The 19,177-nt window shown below is 41.9% G+C and overlaps 2 protein-coding genes across 3 annotated transcripts in view; one reads left to right on the forward strand and one right to left on the reverse strand.

Moving 5' to 3' along the window:
• Positions 1-2,362, reverse strand: part of patj (PATJ crumbs cell polarity complex component) — a 158,136-nt gene extending 155,774 nt beyond the window's left edge. The window contains exons 1-2 of the mRNA XM_083558989.1: positions 2,100-2,362; positions 1,663-1,774 (exon numbers count right to left, since the gene is read on the reverse strand). The gene's annotated coding sequence lies outside the window, so the exon portion shown is untranslated. The remainder of the gene's footprint in view (positions 1-1,662; positions 1,775-2,099) is intronic.
• Position 2,363: 1 nt separating this feature from the next.
• Positions 2,364-15,258, forward strand: tm2d1 (TM2 domain containing 1). 2 transcript variants are annotated; one of them, XM_083559463.1, is made up of 7 exons: positions 2,364-2,585; positions 4,133-4,207; positions 5,275-5,383; positions 6,146-6,237; positions 7,898-7,971; positions 13,136-13,250; positions 14,805-15,258. In XM_083559463.1, the coding sequence occupies exons 1-6, from the start codon at positions 2,453-2,455 to the stop codon at positions 13,244-13,246; spliced, it is 594 nt and encodes a 197-aa protein (XP_083415589.1). In that variant the 5' UTR covers positions 2,364-2,452; the 3' UTR covers positions 13,247-13,250; positions 14,805-15,258. The 2 variants fall into 2 exon arrangements, with proteins under 2 accessions (XP_083415589.1, XP_083415590.1); XM_083559464.1 differs by lacking the exon at positions 14,805-15,258 and adding an exon at positions 13,762-14,796 and having other exon boundaries at positions 2,421-2,585.
• The last annotated feature ends 3,919 nt before the right edge of the window (positions 15,259-19,177 follow it).

Genomic DNA, 19,177 nt, shown 5'->3' on the forward strand with positions numbered 1-19,177 from the left:
TAATTAAAAACTGAGTACTGATTAACACTAGGTACTTAAATACTGAGTATGTGTTAAACACTGAGTAATTAATTATTGAGTACTCATTAAACACTGCGTACTGATTAAACACCAAGTAATTAACTATTGAGTACTGATTAGACACAGTACTGATTAAATACTTATTGAACACTGAATACTTATTGAACACCGAGTATTGAACAGGGGTATGTATTAAATACTGAGCATGTACACTGAATATTGATTAAACATTGAATAATTAAAAGTACAGATGCATAATAAATTCGAATATCATTAAAAAGTTGATTTCTTTGAGTAACTCAATACAAAAAGTGAAACATGTATATTATATAGATTCATCACACAGACTGATATATTTAAGGTGTTTATTTCTGTATTTTGGATGATTTTGGCTTACAGCTAATGAAAACCCAAAATTCAGAAAATGAGAATATTGTGAAAAAGTTGAATATTGGAGACTCGTGGTGTCTCACTCTAATCAGCTCGTTCAATCCAAACAGGTTCCTGAGTCTTTAAATGGCGTCTCAGTCTGGTTCAGGCTCCACAATCATGGAGGAAGATTATTGACAGTTGTCCAGAAGACGATCATTGACTCCCTGCACATGGAGGGTGAGACACAAACGGTCTTCGCTAAAGAAGCTGCTGTTCACAGAGTGAAGCGAAGCCCATTCAAGAATTTGGGGAGATACACAAAGAGTGGACTGCAGCTGGAGTCAGTGCTTCAAGAGCCTCCACACACAGACGTCTCCATGGGCTACAACTCATTTGATTTGGCACCTGCACACACTGCCAAAAAGTACTAATACCTGGTTTAAGTACCATGGTATCCATGTGCTTGATTGGCCAGCAAACTCACCAGACCTGAACCCCTTGGAGAATCTATGGTGTATTGTCAGGAGGAAGATATGAGCCCCCAGACCCAACAACATAGAAGAGCTGAAGGCCGCTATCAGAGAAACTTCCAGAAAATGTCAGCAGCGTCACAGCGCAATCTCCTCCATGCCACGCCAACATTTGTGTTCAAAATCTTTATCTTTATTGGTCTAAAGTAATATTCCAAATTTCTAAAATATCGAATTTGGGGTTTTTATTAGCTGTAAGCTGCAATCATCAAAATCTTTAGAAATAAACACTTCTCTTAGTCTGTGTGATGAATCTATATACCAGTTTCACTTTTTGTATTGAATTACTGGAATAAATCAACTTTTTATTGATATTAAACCAGGTTATTATTGAGATGCACCTGTAGGTATTAAACACTGAGTACTTCAATACTGAACAGTGACTAAACACTGAGTCTTTAATAAATGCTTATTGAACAACAAACACTTCTTAAACACTGAGTATTGATTAAACATTGAATACATAAAAACTGAGTACTGATTCAACACTGTAGTCAAGTGAAATACTGAATATTTATTAAATATTGAGTTCTTATGAAACACTGAATACTGATTAAACAACCAGTACTGATTCGGGATCAGTGAGATTCCAGATGTTGGGAGTTTAAAGGGGAACCGGTACTGGTATCGGTACCGGTGCCCAGTTTCGGTTAGCGTGCTGAGCTAACGAGTTCGCAACAACTTGTTTTAAAAACAAAAACAAACAAGAAACAAACCAAACCTCGTTGAAACTACTCACAGATGCTCTTCAGTCGGTTCCGAATAAACCTCAGTTCGGGTGCAGGAGGAGAGTCGCGGTCCGGAGCTGGAGGCCGAGTTTCAGCTGAGATTTGGCTGCGTTCAGGGTTTACCTGTAGACCGGAAGTCAGGGGAGCTTCATTACCTCACCTTAAACCAGGAAGCAGGTATACGCTCTCTCTCTCACACACACACACACACACTCACTCACTCACTCACTCTGCATGTCAGGTGCCTATTCTCCCTCCCACACACACGCTAATGCAGAAAGATTTAGTAGTATGTCATAAAGTCAATACATATTTTTTTGTAGTCACACTAATAGGTGTCTCTTACACACACACACACACACACACTTCTGTTGTGAACTGGAACATCTCGCCTAAATTTACACGTTAACTCATCACGTGTGCACTGTGTATGCAAGATTGTACTCGCCGTTCGTGCACGAGCCGCGTGTTTCTCACCCAAACAAACGCGGCACGCGAGCTCACTTTGATGCCGCAACAAAAGCAGTGTTACAAAGTTTTGCTCGCGCGATCAAAGGGAGAAACTCTTTCAACTCAGGTTGCCAAGTGCCAAAAGAATCGTCCATTTCGCTTACGGATCACAGACACGTATAAAAAAAGACATAATCACCGACAGGAAAAAGGGGGAAAAAAGAAAAACATATATAAGTGTCTCTTTAAAGAATGGGGAGGGAAAAGGAAAACTTTTCTGGTCACGTGACGGTCACATGATCGCCCGCTCCGCTCCCTCCTCCTCCTCCTCTTCCTCCCCCACTATCCATCATGGCGTCTCCTCAGGAAGCTCTGTTTTGCACTCGGTCGATTCGGCGAGCCGTATTTCTCTTTCCTTTCCTCTGGACTTTCATTCACAGCTCTGGGAATGATGTGGAACACTGTCGCAACCTCCGACCCGGACAATATCCTTTTTTACACGCCCTGGAAATGAATACGGGTTATATATTTTGTGAATGCTAGTTCTGTTGCTAGCTAGCAGCCCCAAAAGGTTATCAGGTGTTTACAGGGTTCCTGTCACACATTTATGTTTATGATTCATAAGTTTCTGTTGTTTCTATGCAGCAAATTAGGTCATTTTACGGTATTTATTTTATCAGACAGTCACTTTTGTGGGAGTATATATATATGTAAGGGCTGTCAGTCGATTAAAATATTTAATCGCGATTAATTGCATAATTATTATGACTTGACTCGTGATTAATCGCACATATTTTTTTTTTCACATGTTCCTTTACTTAATACTTTTCAAGTTTGTAATACTCTAATTAACATCGAGCTTGAAGACTGGTGTTTTAAATTACGTACGTCATCAGGACACAAAATGGAACTTTTGCTATGTTTCCACACGGACGTTTTTAATTGCCGGAGGTGCGCATCATGGCGGATTTCGGTGCAGATTTTAGAATTGGCGCATCCGTAAAAACAAATATTTAGCGATTTAAAATAAAAAATAATTTTTTTCCGGTTGAGTTGAATAAAAATTTTTTTTTTATATGAGTAAAGAAAGGACGTTGTAAATAAATATTGTTTTTATTTTGCCTCTATTTATTTATTTCGATTTTTAATAAAAATGGTCAAAAAGAAGTGTGTGCTGCGTTAATCTAGCATTAATATAATTAATTAGAAGTGTAAAAGTACATGCATTTGTACCCAAAATTTTCAGTACAGGGCTTTTGCTTTGTACCGTAACATGTACGCAATGCAGTGTTTTGTTTTTTTGTTTTTGTTTGTTTATTAAAATTTGAGTTTCCTCACAACCATATTTACTGGCGGCCTGCAAGTTTGTTTAGTCTCCGCCTTGCACCTTGAGAGCATTTTTTAAATAATTATTAAACTTGAAAACATTCACAACAATGTCAGGGGTTTAAATTGCAACTAAATTTAGCGCAGTGTCACTGTGGATACAGTCTTTGTGATTTTTCTTCTTTCGGGTTCTCCCTTTAGGAGGCGCCACAGCGGATCATCCGTCTCCATCCCCCCCTGTTCTCTACATCTGCCCCTTTCACCCGAACCACCTGCATGTCTTCCCTCACCACATCCATAAACCTCCTCCTTGGGCTTCCTCTTTTCCTCCTTCCTGGTGGATCCATCCTCAGCATTCTCCTACCGATATACCCCATGTCCGTCCTCTGCACATGTCCAAACCATCTCAATCTCGCCTCCCTCTCCTTGTCTCCAAAACGTCCTACATGCGCTGTCCCTCTAATAAACTCAATTCTAATCCTATCTATTGTCATCTTTGTGATTAATGAAGGATAATCAGATGAGTGAACTTTCTTGCTGTTTCTGAATGATGTTTAAATATAATATAGGTAACTGTTTGTACACAAGGGATAGCAATATAACTGCTTAGAAATCTCCTTTTCCTCTAGTAAACGTATCGTCTTGCTGCCCTTGTTCCAGAAGTGTAGAGTCAAAACACTGCAGCTTTTTCCTTGACCTCGTCCAAGTATCTTTGCAAAAGCCCTAAAATAGATGATGTGACTCAAGAACCTGAGAACTGCAAGGATCTAGAGGCATTGGGTATGTACATTTTAATTCAATAATGTCTTGGTACAAGAATATTGGTTAAATGTTGGTTGTTTAATATTATAGGATATTCCTTTGTTCGTGGTTTTTGACACACACATGCAGGTTTCCTTTTGTTTCTATGCAACTAACTAACCAAACAAATCTATAAAAGTCCAGATGTTCCACGTTATTTTCTGTGAAAAATCCCCCCTCAGCATTAAGAAGTATGTTTCTCCAAACGTGGAGCTGAAACACTTCACCGTGCCTCCTGGAAAACTCGCCAAATATGTTCTTCACTAGTTGGTGATTTCTTTCATTCTTGTAATGCAGTTCATCTTAGAGCAGTTCAGCAGGATTGAGGTGCGGTGACTGGGCAGGTCGTTGCATGATAGATATCACTCCAGACGACCGTCTGCTCTTTAAATAACACTTACAAAACCCGGACGTGCGCTTCGGATCATCGTTTCGTCGAACGGTGAAGTCGCTTCCATTGAGACGCAGTCCAGACGGAACCGCATGGTGTTGACGTATGAAGAATGGGAGCCGTGTCGGTTCAGGATTTCTTTCACTTAGAATAAATCTCCAACCTTCCCTGATCCAAAACAACCCCAAAACATTAAGCTTGAACCTCATGTTTGACTGTGTGTATGAGGCAGTCTGATCACTTTCCAATTCTTTTATGTTTTTTCCTTTTACAGAGTTTGTTGCATAGAAACGAAAAAGGGGGGAAAACCATTAAAGACCAGGTGTTTTCACATGTTCACACCTTCTGTATGGCTTTTAACGGCAATTCAATTTTGGTAGCAATTAACTAACGCTGTTGCAGAGCAGGTTGTGCAAATGTTTTGTGGTATGTTTTGCAATGTAACATCAAAGATCATGTTGCTAACCGAGTGCTCGGTCCAAACAAGCTATCGGCGTTCCTCTGTGGGATCTTCAGCTAGCGTGTTATTTCGGTTATTGTTTGTTAGTAAAGAATGTACTTTAGTGTATAGTATGTTCACTTTCCATGTGTCCTTTTCCTCCCACATTTTATGTTTCTGTAATTATAATTCTTTTTTTTTTTTTTATTGTTTAAGTGGAATGCCTTCCTGCCCCAAACATCAGCTGCTTGCTGCAAAACGGGACCAGGTTCAAGTTCAGCGGGGAGGAGGTTGGATTTAATAAAACCATCCCATGTCGAAATGTGTACGTCAAACCACCTTTACTTTGTATAGTCATTTAATAAACTCAGCAACTGAGCTTCTAGTTCTAGTTCAGTAATCAACATGGACAAATAATAATGCTTTATGCAAATGTATATTTATTATTAGTGAAACCTAACTCAACATACAGCATGAAGACGAAATGTTCCTGTAAACGCTTTAAAGTAAAGTCATTTAGTGGTGTTTTAAATGACGCAAATCATCAGGACACCACATGGAACTTTTGCTATGTTTCCACACGGACGGTTTTGATTGCCGGATCAGTAAAACAAATTTTTTGTGATAAAAAATACATTTTTATAATTTTTGTTCGATATCCGAGTAAAGATGGGACGCTGTGAATAAACGTGTGCTGTGTTGAAGTTTTGAATTTTGCCCCTTTTATATTTATTTATTAAAATCTTTTATTAAAATGGTCAAACAGAAACGAGCGCTGCATTCATCACGTGTTAATAAAATAAATAAAATTACTGCTGCAATAAATTTGCTTTAACTTGTGTAATTTGACCAAAACACGTAAAGGGAATTGTTTCTTATGGAGTTTTATGTTGAAATAATATAATTATTAATAATTATTATAAGTAAAATGTTAACAGTACAGTACTGTATACATCAAATAGCATTTTTGGGGTGGATTACTGTGTGTGTGTGTGTGTGTGTGTGTGTGTGTGTGTGTGTGTGTGTGTGTGTGTGTGTATGTATGTATATATATATATGTATGTGTGTGTGTTTTGTTCTCTGTTAGGACCGTCTATTCATATAAAGTGGCAGTGGCTTTGTCTCTCTTCCTGGGATGGCTGGGGGCAGATCGCTTCTATCTGGGTTATCCAGCTCTCGGTACGTCTCTCAAAATCCATTTATATAATGAGCCTTTTTATATCTCCTATGTATTAGTTTTTTAGTCTGTACAGACATAATGCACAAGCTTTTCATATAAGCATCAGCATTTTGTGTGGTGCATTTTGGTCATCCCATACCACATTTAGTCCCCATTTCCTGTTATGATAACCTTTACTCTCCTGGGAAGATGTTCCACTAGATTTTGTGGAGATTCCTTCAGCAACAAGGGTGTTTTAAAGCCAGGTACCGATGTATGTCGAAGTGAGGAGGTCTGAGGGTGCAGTACCAATTCATCCCAAAGGTCTTCAGGAGGGTTGGATGGCTAAAGCAGGAGATCTTTCACTTTAAGCCATGTAAAGCATATCTTCTTGGAGCTGGGTTTGTGCACAGGCGAACATGTTTAGTTCAAGTGAAGCGAAAACGTAATGCACCCTATACGATTGCGTGCTTTTGACTGTTGTAACAGTTTAATGAAAAACCATATATAGCTGGAAAAGTCAGGTGTCCTAATACTTTAGTTTGTATAGTGTATTTAAACCCCTAACACTTAACATCTCTGAGGTTGCTGTTGTTGTTTTTTTTTTTTTTTTTTTTTTTTTGTCCAGTCACGTCCATTTCCTTTTTTGTTTTTTACTCACGGCGTAATTATTGGAATTATTGTTAGCGTGTTTTAGCGGCGTCGATCCGAATTCAGGCCGGCGAACAAAGCCGGCGGATTTTCTTTGAGCGAATCGAACATTATCTCACGTGGAGGAAACCAGTGCTGAATAAGTTACGGCTACACTGAAGTGGGGACGGCGCAAGGCTGCTTTTCTTCCTCTCTCCATGCATTAAGAGCATTCCTATCAATTAAGCACCTGCAAAAGTACAAAGCCCGATGGTAGCTAAACGCTTCCTTTCTTCGCCGCCTTTTTTTTTGTTTTTTTTGTTTTTTAATGTGAGCGGCAGGCCCACACGGAGCCGGAGCCGAGACTTGCACCTGGACCGCTCGGACCTGCGAGCTGCTGCGCCTTTCAGCTCTTAACACGCGACCTGGCACGGCTGAACAGGCTCCTCTTTTGAGATCAGTGTTGGAATCAACACGATTAAGCCGCTCAATGACCAATTATCAGTGCTATTACTAATGATTAACAGTAATTATGTTTAAATTACTAGATGGGGGAGGATTAATTAATTGCAATTCTCTCAGACCCCTAATGGCTTAAGCCCAAACCAGTTATTCACTCCATATACAAGCGGCTGTGACTGGAATACAAAATCGTGCTTTTTTTTTTTTCACGTTTATGAAGACGAAGTTAACACACCATTATCGCAAAACAATGACGCATGCTGTTTTGGCTCTTCACACGACCTACGTTTTGGAAATGTTTTGCGACCGAACGGGACCCTGGCCCGCAAGCTGTTCGCAGTTTATTGTCCGCAGTTTTGTCTTTATTCAGTCTCCCTCATGTCACCTGCAAAGGCTAGGGCGACCGGAAAACCCCCCGCAATCTAACAAACCCTCTTCGCGGGCGAGCGTGACCTCCGAGTGCTGCTTTGTGTAGCGCAATACTTTATGCGGACCTCCTACTGCCTGGTGGAGAATAGAGCACGCGGGGTAGCGGGTGTTTCAGAGACCTGTAGCGGGTTTCTTATAAGATACTGTGTGTCTTTCCAGGGCTGCTGAAGTTCTGCACTGTGGGTTTCTGTGGAATCGGAAGCCTGGTGGACTTCATCTTGATATCAATGCAGGTTTGTATGACTTTTATTTTTTATTTATCGATAAACGATCAACGATAAATACTCAATATACCGTTCAGAATGGTAAAAGAGGGAGAGATAATAAGAACAGGGTTTCTGCAGAGTCTTAAAAAGGTCTTAATTCTTAACCTCACTCAAATTTACATTCCGATTACAAACGAGACCGACCTTTAACAGCCAATCAGCTTTCTGTTATTGGAGCGAATCTCTTGGATTTTTCCAGCAACGTGGAAGAGCAAGTTTAGTGTTTAATGCCGGTCGCTAACAACGTATTTGTGTGTGTGTGTGTTTGATGTCCTGATGATGAGGAAGTAAGACACAGAATAAAACGGGAAAATAACAACCAGAGAAACGGGAGTACGAAGGGGATAGAATGAGAGAAGTGAAGTGAAGGGAGGGAGGAAGGAAGGAAGGAAGGAAGGAAGGAAGGAAGGAAGGAAGGAAGGAAGGAAGGAAGGAAGGACGGACGGACGGACGGACGGACGGACGGACGGACGGACGGACGGACGGAAAAGTAATGATCATATGTCAGAAGTAGTAATCAAACCTCAGTGTTTTTCATTAAGATTGATTAATTTATTTTATATATTTATTTATTTTTATAATTCTGTGAATTGATCGAAAGTTGCACTTTTTTTTAATCCAGCATAATTTGGTGTATCTCAGTATCCGGCAGACGCATTAATGGAATTGCATATACATTTTCCAGAGACACACAGTGGTGTGAAAGTGTTTGCCCCCTTCCTGATTATTTTTTTTTCTTTCCCCATGTTTGCACACTTTAATGTTTCAGATCATCAAACTAATTTAAATATTAGTAAAAGATAACACGTGAACACAACATGCAGTTTTGAAATTAAGGTTTTTATTATTGAGGGAAATCAAAATCCAAAACTATATGGCCCTGTGTGAAAAAGTGTTTGCCCCCTAAACCTAAGAAACATTAAAGTGTGACAAACATGCAAAACTACTTGAAACTACTTAAAACTCTATGAAGCCCCTACAGTGCTCCTTTTTCTGTGTGTCTGTGTGTCTGTGTGTCTGTGTGTCTGTGTGTCTGTGTGTCTGTGTGTCTGTGTGTCTGTGTGTCTGTGTGTCTGTGTGTCTGTGTGTCTGTGTGTCTGTGTGTCTGTGTGTGCGCGCACTGAGATTGTGTTTTTGTGTTCGGTAGCACCTGTGTCTCTGTGTCTCCCCTCTGGGGGGCTTGTGCTCTGTGAGAAAGGCTAATGAGTGTGCGGTTTGTTTTCTACCCCTTATTCAACCCTATCACCCACCACCCCCGCTCCGGTTGGGCACACGGTCCCCCGAGCCTTCCTCCACCACCACCACCCCTTCCTGGATTCACAGTGTGATAGGAGAGTAAAAAAGCCAGTCCATTTGTCATCTCGTTAGGCGTAACCTCACCCTCTCCATCCTCATTAAGCTCTCCAGGCCTGAATGAAGCTATACATAGGAGTAGCATGTGCTCAGCCCCCACACTCACCCGCCTCCCGGACACACATTCATCAAACTCTTGAGCACATGATGAGCGATGACGCTGGGAATAACTATTGCAAACGGGGATTCTGTCGAGACTTCCGTAACGTTAAAAAAAAAAAAAAAAAAAAAAAAGGAACACGCCGTCATTCCGGCTGGTGGCGAAAATGTACGATTTAATAGAGCGTTTCCTGCGTTCATGTTTGACTGCAAGCGTCACTCTTTTTACAGATGGATGGAAGCAGGCATGTAGCACGAGCACACGCTTGTTCAGATCGTACCATTCTTTTTATCTCTGCTTAAGAGTGGATGGTTGCATTGTCTTCAATAGAAACATCTTTTCATGTCTAGACCCGTCTTTTAATCTGCCTTCAGAAAGTGCATTAGCTCTTTTTGCTCATTAGCAAATTTATATGTAGTCCGTCTGTATTAGAGATGTCCACAATGCGGATCAGTGCAATACGATGCAATGGTAAAAAAATACGATGCTGTGCAATTCAATATGGTACAAATATTTCACGTTTATTTCTTTGGTTCAGACAGACGGCAAATCATCAATTTACTTAAGTGTTTTCTGACTTCTAACGCGTGGCCTCTTTTACAAACACGCCTTTGGAGTGCAAAGATAAAAGCATAATTTTCTTTTATTTTCTGTCTCCTATAAGATGCAGCTCTACCTCTGCCATGTTAATCTGTATTCTATGTGACTCTCAGGACACGCCGTAGTGTTGTAATGCGTCATATATATATATATATATCCTTCTTAGACAGTAACCCCTTCTCTAAAAGTGTGTATTCTCCATAGTTAGTAAATTTTACAAATAGATTCATCAAAACATATACACCATGAGGACGAAAGTATTGGGACACCCGATTTTTCCAGCGATATGTGGTTCTTCCTCAAACTGTAAGCACAGTCATGGAGGTACACAAATGTATAGTATGAATTTGGATACAGTGCCATGAACTTTTACCTTCACGTGAACTAGAAGACCCAAACCTGTTCCAGCATGACAGTGCTCCTGTGCACAAAGCCAGCTCCATGAAGATCTGCTTTACATTTTAGTACAGTGAACAACGTACATCGTCTCAGTGCAGCTGTACAGAGGTGCATTAAACAATATAAGTTTAAAACCTCCCTGAAAAAACCCATCACTGAATGTCCATTCATTACAGTTCCATCATTGTTAATGTGTGCTTTACTGTACATGGGATGGACGTGTGTGGAAGATCTCCTGCTATACAGCTCTGACCTCGCAGCCTATTAAACGGGATGAATGTGAACGCTGACTCCACCACAGGCCTTCTCGCCTCATCTACACACGTATCTGACTTTATCAACACTCTTGAGGCTGAATGAGTCTTCACAAATCTCCACAAAATGGTGGAACATCTTCTCAGAAAAGTGGAGCTTATTATACGAGCAAACGGGGACGCAGTATGGATGAAAAAAGAAGCTCAGGCCAGTCTTATGGTAAACTCAGGAGGTTTTGCTTCTGCAGAATGTGAGGCCAGAGATTTTCACCACTTTGGTGGAGTCTCCTCATCTTCGCAATTTCACAGTTTTCTTCCTCCGCGTTCTCGCCGCTGACCTGCTCTTCAACCAGCGGAGAAAATAGAGCAAATCTTCTTTTTTTTTTTTTTTTTTTTTTTTTTTTTTTTTTTTTATGGCTCTAGCACTTTGATTAACAGGGGCTCTCCAAGCGTTTATTGTTCTCTTAATGTCTTATTGAAGGCCCTGAGAGAGCAATGCTTTTAAGAAGTGCGGCTGGCACAGAGAGCCGCCACACACTTACACTCTCAATTAGCTGTACGCTTGTCCGGGGCGCTCCGTTTTTAAAGCATGACACTTTTGATAAAGAGTATCGCTTCCCCCGAGAGCCCATTTACACCCGGCTCTCGGCGTTAAAGCGCCATATTTTAACTCCGGCTACATCCGCTAAGAGCAGCGTTGGCCGGGGAACGCGTCTCTCAGAACTAATGAATAAACACCTCGAACATGTTGTTATTATTTATATCCATCGATCGCGTCCCTCGGGTCCGGAATCATTGGGGGGGGCTTTTCGGTCTAATGCCTAAAGATAAATGATATGTAACTTTGCAATTTGCTCGGATAAATCCGAACAGGACAGGAAAGAGGTAAAAAAAAAAGAATGGGGGAGAGATTGCAGATGTATGTTTTTTAATAAGAGGCGGAGCCGTCTCGTTCCTCTCCATCATGCTCTTGTCAATCCGGGAGGAAACGACCGCTCTGCTCTCGGTCAGATGAGGTCTTATCTGGACGTGGTAGAACACAGAATAAGAGCTGTGTGTGTGTGATTCAGCGAGCACCTTCACCCCCTCCAGAGTGTGTTCTCATTATCAGTCAGAATCAGAGCAGAGGCGGCTGGGCCGGATGCTGAGTGTGCAGGCCTGCAGGAAGCTATTACACCAAAGCGACTGCAATGATCTCAGAGCTGGACGAGGCCCAGGAGAGGCTCTGGACCCAAAACATTGAAGGTGCCAAATGAGAGAACTTAACTCCAGAGTAAAAAACTTCGGAACTCTCGCCTTTAATCGAAAGAATATGTCCCGAACAAAGCATTCCTTCTAGCTATAGGACTTACACTATACACCGATCAGTCAGAACATGAGCGGTGAAGTGAAGAACACTGATGATCTCGTCATCATGGCACCTTTTAGTGGGTCGATATATTTGTTAGGCAGCAAGTGAACATTTTGTCCTCAAAGTTGATGTCTAAAGCAGGAAAAATGGCCGAGCGTAAGGATTTGAGCGAGTTTGACAAATTGTGACGTCTAGACGGCCGGGTCAGAGCGTCTCCATAACTGCAGCTCTTGTGGGATGTTCCTGGTCTGCAGTGATCAGTGTCTATCAAAAGTGCTCCAAGGGAGAAACAGTGGTGAACCGGCGACAAGGTCGTGGGCGGCCGAGGATCATTGATGCACGTGAGGAGCGAAGGCTGGTCCGTGTGGTCTGATCCAACAGTTGATCTCCTGTAGCTCAAACTGCTGAAGAAGTTCATGCTGTTGATGATCGACGGGTCATGACTGATTTTTGCAGCGAAATGGGACCAACACAATATTGGGCAGGTGCTCATAATGTTATGCTGATCAGTGTATAAAAAAAAGCTTGTTGACCGTAAGTTTGGTATGTGCCTCTTTTGGACGTCCAATTCCACATTTAGTTCTCATTTGCTCTTATTAGCTGCACTCTTCTGGGAAAATGTTCTACTAGATTTTGTGGTGGTTCATTCAGAACTAAGGGTGTTAGTGAAGTCAGGGAATGATGCAGGTGAGGTGAGGAGGCCTGAGGTGCAGTCAGCATTCACATTCATTGATCAATGGGGTTGAGGTCTAAAGCAGGAGATCTTCCACTCCAGTCCATGTAAAGCATATCTTTATGGAGCTGGCTTTGTGCAAACAGACATGTAATGGGTCTCCTAGTTCAAGTAAATCGAACAAACTTTGCCTTCATATTTATGGTAAGAGTTTTTGGGAAGATTCACATCAGGCTGTAAAGGTCTGGTGTTCTGTATGTAGCTCAGGTATGTAGCTTCTTATATACTATAAAAACAGAGAAACGGTTAAGCATATGGCGTTCAGGTCAGTTGGCAAACTCTTTCTGTACATTTGCTTTTCTTTAACTGCAAATTTGCATATTTTTTTCTTTCTCCTCCAGATCGTAGGTCCATCAGACGGTTCGGATTACATCGTGGATTACTACGGCGCGAGGCTCGTTCGGCTCTCCATAACAAATGAGACGTTCAGGCGGACGCAGATCTCTCTCTGAGGAGGTGAGGAGGCCCTAAAGCCAAGAAACATTTGTTCTCTATTTGTCCAGGGCTTAACTGATAAAATCCATTACATGAAACAATGGATTTATTTTGGAGGGCTTGGTAGGTTGGGGGGGGGGGGGGGGGTTGAGGAAGGGTCTTCAGTAGAGAGGCCGCATAGAGGGAAATTTAGCGAAGGTCTGTGTAGAAAAATTATCTGCTAGGCTCGGAAATGCAAACTGCCAAAGCAAGGACGCATTTACCTGTGTGTTTTGGAGAAGGGAAGGTTGAAAGAGCGTGGAAAGCTTTTGTTGAGGGAGAATTTTTCACTGTAAATAAAGTGGGACATCTGGATGTTTATTGATTTTGATTGGTCAAAAGAAAAATCTCCATGCATGTGCAACTATTCACCGGTGCTGTATTTTAGAAGAAATAATGAATGGTAATGTGATGTGCCCTGATGAATAATTCTACCGCAATTTAATTGATTCACTTTTCTATTATGGTGTGTTTTCTTCCTGTCTCACCACAGAAGTTCACCAGCGGTATGCATTATATACATTAGCCTCTCCCTCACAGTCCCTTTAGTCCTTGTCTAAAGAAAGAAACGTTACTGACAAACCAAAAAACAAGCTGGAAGTGCTAGCAAAAAAAAAAAAAAACAGTTACTTTTACAAAGTGCTGAAATCGTAATGTACTTCCAGAATGTCACCAAAACTTCATCACATCAACAGTCAACAACTGCAGGCTGTCATGTCCACTCTACAAGTCCCTGCGCAAGCTATGTTCCTATGGAAAAGCCGGTCCATTAGATCGAGTGTATTGATACAAACCTGTGGTTTGAACGCCAGCCAGCCGTACCGTCAGAGCCGCTGTTCTAGAATATTCATCACCACCTTCAATCCAATCAGATCCAAAACAATCTTCCTGAAACGATGTCATTATTGTGGTTCGTGGTGGTGTTAGCCGTGTCATTACTAATGGCAGGACACGTGGAAATGTCACATCTGGTGGCCATTAGGTGCTCTGTAGCGTTCTGTAGCTGGACTCAGCGACTCTTCCTCTGGACGTCTATTTATCTCATTCTTTCTAAATCTTTGTCTTTACTGTATACAATTCCCAGTAGCTTTTCTCTCTCTCTCTCGTCCGCACCCTTAAACACGTAGTACGGCGCCACAATGGCAATTTTTCATTTCCGTAGAGCAGCGATGTTCAGCAGCAAACCAGTGTCTGAAAACCAGCAGCTGAATTAATGAGGACACAGAGATCCTACAGACCCCTCAAACATACAATAGATTCAGGTTTCAATTTTAATTCCAGCCTGTCAGAGCTAGTTTTTCAGCCTTTACCCAGAGGATGAAAGTGAGTCAAACACTCCATGGGAAGATCTTTTTTTTTTTTCCCCCTCCACACAAAATGTAAGAAAAAAAAAAAAAAGAAAATACATTTTTAACATGGGAGTCATCCCTAGCCATGTGTCTCTTCCCGAAAAAAAAAAAAAAACCCACATTTATCTTCCCGGTGCGTATTACACCGGACCCGCTTCCAAACATAACCAAGTTTTTCCCCCTGTAGGTGGACGCAGCTGACAGGACAAAAACCCTGACTTCCAGGATTGTGTCGTATCAATCTCAGCCTTTCATCTTTTTTAGAAGAGGAGTTTGGACTGATGAGGAGTGCAAATAGAGACCTAGAGACAGAGTCTGGCTTGGGTTCTACGAAGTGGATCAGCCCACCCGCATTCCTGCTTCTCGTCCGGTCCTCACAATCCATCCACTGAACTGAAAGTCCTTTATAGATGTGCAATGTAAATTATTCATCCACGTTAAATATCCACAGATATCGCACAAGCTCATGATATGATTCATGATTCAGTCACACTGAAAAGTGCATGCACTATTTACGGACAATGTTTCTGAGATTTTTGGTTACTTGTGTTATATGGTAAAAGGAAAACCTTTTTTCCCCTGAAATGTTGTTCTGTATTGACATTATTTAAATTATGTAAATAAAGTTTTATTTATCTGTCCTGGTTGTTTTTTGTTTTTTTTTTACCCTTGGTATATCAACTTTGGATCAGAAGGTTGAAATCCCAGAAACACCAGGCTTCCCCACTTCAGGGTCCTTGTGCAAGGCCCTGAATCCCATAGCTGCTTAGTTGTTTGAATGAGAAAATTGGAAGTGGCTCTAAATAAAGATGTCTACCAAATGCTGTGAATGTAAATGGTTCAAGCACCAAAACACCAAGCTGCCAATGTTGGGGCCTTGAGTAAGGCCCAATAGGGGGCCTCAAGCAGCGTGTGCTCAAGTGTTCTTTACTTGAGCAGGTATGTTCCTTGAGCAGGAGTGCATGAGCAAAACCATGCTTAAGCCCCCTCCCCCCTTGCTTGAGCAGGGGTGCTTGAGGAAGGCCCTGCTTACACCCCCCAGGGGCCCAAAAAGCCATCGAACTGGGATATTTGAAGAATGGATTTCACTGTGCTTTAATTAGTGACTCTAAAATAGTACAATCACAGCTTGACGAGACGTTATCACGTGCTGAGGTTTCCTGTCTAAAGAAAGCGTCAACACCTCCCCTTTGATCTTCAGACAAATCTGTATCGGTGCAATGTCAAGCGCTCCTTCAATTTCACTAGAGTGCGTCTGCTGGTCTGCATCCACCGGCTCACTCTCCCCGTCATTAATACAACCTCCAATAGAGTCGGCCACTTCATCACACTCAAGTGATTGCTGCATTGGCCTGTCAGACTGCGCCCACTGTTTGTGTGTGTGTGTGTGTGTGTGTGTGTGTGTGCGCGCACATCTTTAACAAACTGCAGTGTCCTTGCCACAGCATGCACAGCTCAGCTCAGGGATGTGAAAATAGATTTAGATACAGTCCCTAGTGTCGATGATAAGTTGCCAAAGCTGGCATGGGACACTCGTGCTGCACAATATCCCATGAGGTGATCTCTCCATCTCGATCCATCCGCTCCTCCCGCATGGGTTTTTTTTTTTTTTCTTTTTGGAATCTCTTTGTTTTATCGCTAAATCTTCGCTCTCTAAAACATCCTGGAGGTGTCAGTCTGGGGTACACCTTGACCCCGATGGTCCTCTTTATGTCTGTGAGTGTATATGAGCTTATTTTCAGCCTCTGTTCCCATTTCCCCTCTTCTTTGCGCTTTCTACACTGGAGGAAAGCTTATCAATACGGCAACGGGATAAGAGGAGGAGATTTATAGAGCTCTTCCCCATGAGGGAGAAAGACGCAGTGCCGAGCTCCCTCCCTCCATATGAGAAGCCCATTCCTCATCCAGCTGTGCTTTATGGGGCACTCATTCACTCTCTGTCTCTCTATTTCTCTCTCTCTCTCTCTCCTTCTCTCTTTCTTTCACTCTTATCCTTTTACTCTTTTGAACCAGCATGTTATATAAGGAGACCAAGGCTGGACCAACTATCCAACAATGTTCCACCTATATAGGGTTTGACCACCTTCATTGGTTCCTGTATTGTGCACTACTGCATGGCTTTGGAGTTGGTAGCTCAGTGGTTTAAGGCATTAGGAGACATCTGGATCAGAAGGTCACAAGGTTAAATCCCTGCAAGCGCCCACTGCTGGGCCCTTGAGCAAGGCCCTTAACTTTTAGTTGTAGGTCGCTCTTGATAAGCACATCTGCCAAATGCTGTAAATGTACATTGTTTATGAATGAAATGAAACAGGCCATGATGAACCAAGCTGTCAAAGATCAACTTCGATACGAGGCTGCTAATATTCACGCCATGATGCCTCTCATCTTTTGTAGCGAGTTTGATTTGGATACATTACAGGTATGTACTTACATTCAGTATTACTGGATAAGGAAGCAATTTTTTATAAAAAAAAATATATATAATTTCCAAAGTGGTGCATTGTTTCCATGACATTATTCTTAAAGAGTTGGTAGCTCAGTAGCCAAGGCTCTGGTAAGGGCCTTGATCAAGGGATTTGAACTTGTGACCTTCCGATCCAGAGTCTAGGGATGTTAATCTTCATAACTGGGGCAGATACGATTCGCATTTCGATTCATAGCAAACAAAACGAAATATTAGATACATGTGAAGCAGCTACTGATGCAATACGATTCAATTCAACACAATGCGATTCAATGCAATATGATGCAGATCATATCTTGTTTAAATTAAAATATAGTACTGATAGTTCTCTCTTATTTCTTAGCCTTCTGAATTCAAACGCATGACTATTTCACAAACACGCACTCGTAGAAACCAGAGGTTCTTTTCCTGTTGCGTCTGCAGGAAGTTACAGCTCTACCTCTGCCATGTTAATCTGTATTATTCGTGACTCTCAGAACACGTCTCGGTCTCCATAGTGTTGTGATACGTCATATTCACGTAGCAGCAGCAACTGAGAGAGAACGCTGCTTCTACATCAAATATTGATGACAAATTATTTGCTCACTTTGTAAATAATAAAAGTATAGCACATCTACTGATAATTATATAATGAATAAATCGTTTTTTTACGGATGCAAATGTGTTAAAAAGGATGAATCGGGATTCAAATGGCAACTTTAAATCAATGCATTACATTGTTAACTTTTCAACCGATGTAAATTGGTGAGTCATACCATTCCTACCAGAGTCCAATAACTTAAGCACGTAGCTATGAGCTCAAATGTCCAGAGATTGGGATTTGAACAGCTTTTTTCCGATTAAAAAACATTTCTCTTATAGATCTTAGAGATTCATGTTATAATAGAGACGTCAGTAGAGGTCACGTGAGAACCATCCGAGTGGCGATACACATCGAGAGGTCTGTAGTGGGGACTGAAACCCAGGTCACACTCCTTCACCGAACAGGCTATCAATCTCCGTGTTTACTGAGTGTGTGTGTGACCTTCAGTCTGAGAGATGGCTGTGTAAGCTTATCGGCCCGGCTGTGGTTTACGCGCATGGGGTGTGTGTGTGTGTGTGTGTGGTCCCACACGTGCTGCGCTTCTCTCAGTGCAACCTATGACTCAGCAGAAATAGAGTCCGTCGTCACCTACAGATCTTCCAGACACTGCAGAAGCAAAGCAAAGGGGCTGCGAGGGACACACCCATGAGGGACACACCTACGAGGGCGAAGTGGAGCACAGGGGAAAAATCTTGATTCTCCAGCTGTCTTTCATTTTAAATCCATTTTTTCTTTCTCTCCATCTTTTTCCCTCCACTTTTTCCCCCTCTCCCTACATCTTAAAGACATCCTGTTGTTTTTCTTTTTTTGGCGAAGAGAAAACTGGTCCGATACGAGGCCAAGCTTGTACTGTAGCCACACTGGGTCACACACCATGTGTGTTTAATCAAAATTCAATTACGGCACTGTAGCACGCTCCGAAGCCCCTCGGCCCAGGTTATGAAGTATGATGAAACGAGCCCAGGTTCTTAATTGGTTCAGTATGGAGCCAATATCTCCCCACCATGTTATGATAAATCACTTCCTGCACTGGAAGTATGTGTGTGCTGTCCCTTTTATGCACTCTTTCCCTTTGTCTAGTGACAGTGGCCACTCCGGCGGGACGCAAGTTTAGTCCTGTGGTGTGTGAGAGCTGGTTTCGAAGATCCAAATCCAAACCCGGCCCTCCTCATCGCATCAATGCTTCTCTTTCTTTACCCATCCTGAGGTTCTAGCGATGACCAGCTTTAGCTTTGTCCCACCTCATGTAGATTTCGGACCTTTAAAAGAGATGCCGCCGACCCCCCGAGGATCCCGAGGCATCTGGAGACTCCTCCTCTGGTCAACCCTAAAACCTTAAATGATTAAAGCTGTAGATTTTTACTCACAGGAGAGACACTCCAAAACCTAATTTTGGTAGACAAAAAAAACCCACACACACACCTGTTTTTTTTCTGCTCAGTTGTGTGAGTTACAGAAGCCCATGTATTTGCTGTTCTATCATTCAGAACTAAAGGAACACTTTGTTCAAGTG

This window comes from Silurus aristotelis (assembly GCF_946808225.1).
Source record: "Silurus aristotelis genome assembly, chromosome: 13".
NCBI classification, from domain to species: Eukaryota; Metazoa; Chordata; class Actinopteri; order Siluriformes; family Siluridae; genus Silurus; species Silurus aristotelis.

Excerpts from the sequence above, each read along its gene's own strand:
- tm2d1 (XM_083559463.1), top strand. The coding sequence starts at position 2,453 with ATGGCGTCTCCTCAGGAAGCTCTGTTTTGCACTCGGTCGATTCGGCGA. Across the intron at positions 2,586-4,132 it reads TCGCAACCTCCGACCCGGAC|AGTATCTTTGCAAAAGCCCT; the intron begins AATATCCTTTTT and ends TGACCTCGTCCA. Across the intron at positions 5,384-6,145 it reads ACCATCCCATGTCGAAATGT|GACCGTCTATTCATATAAAG; the intron begins GTACGTCAAACC and ends GTTCTCTGTTAG.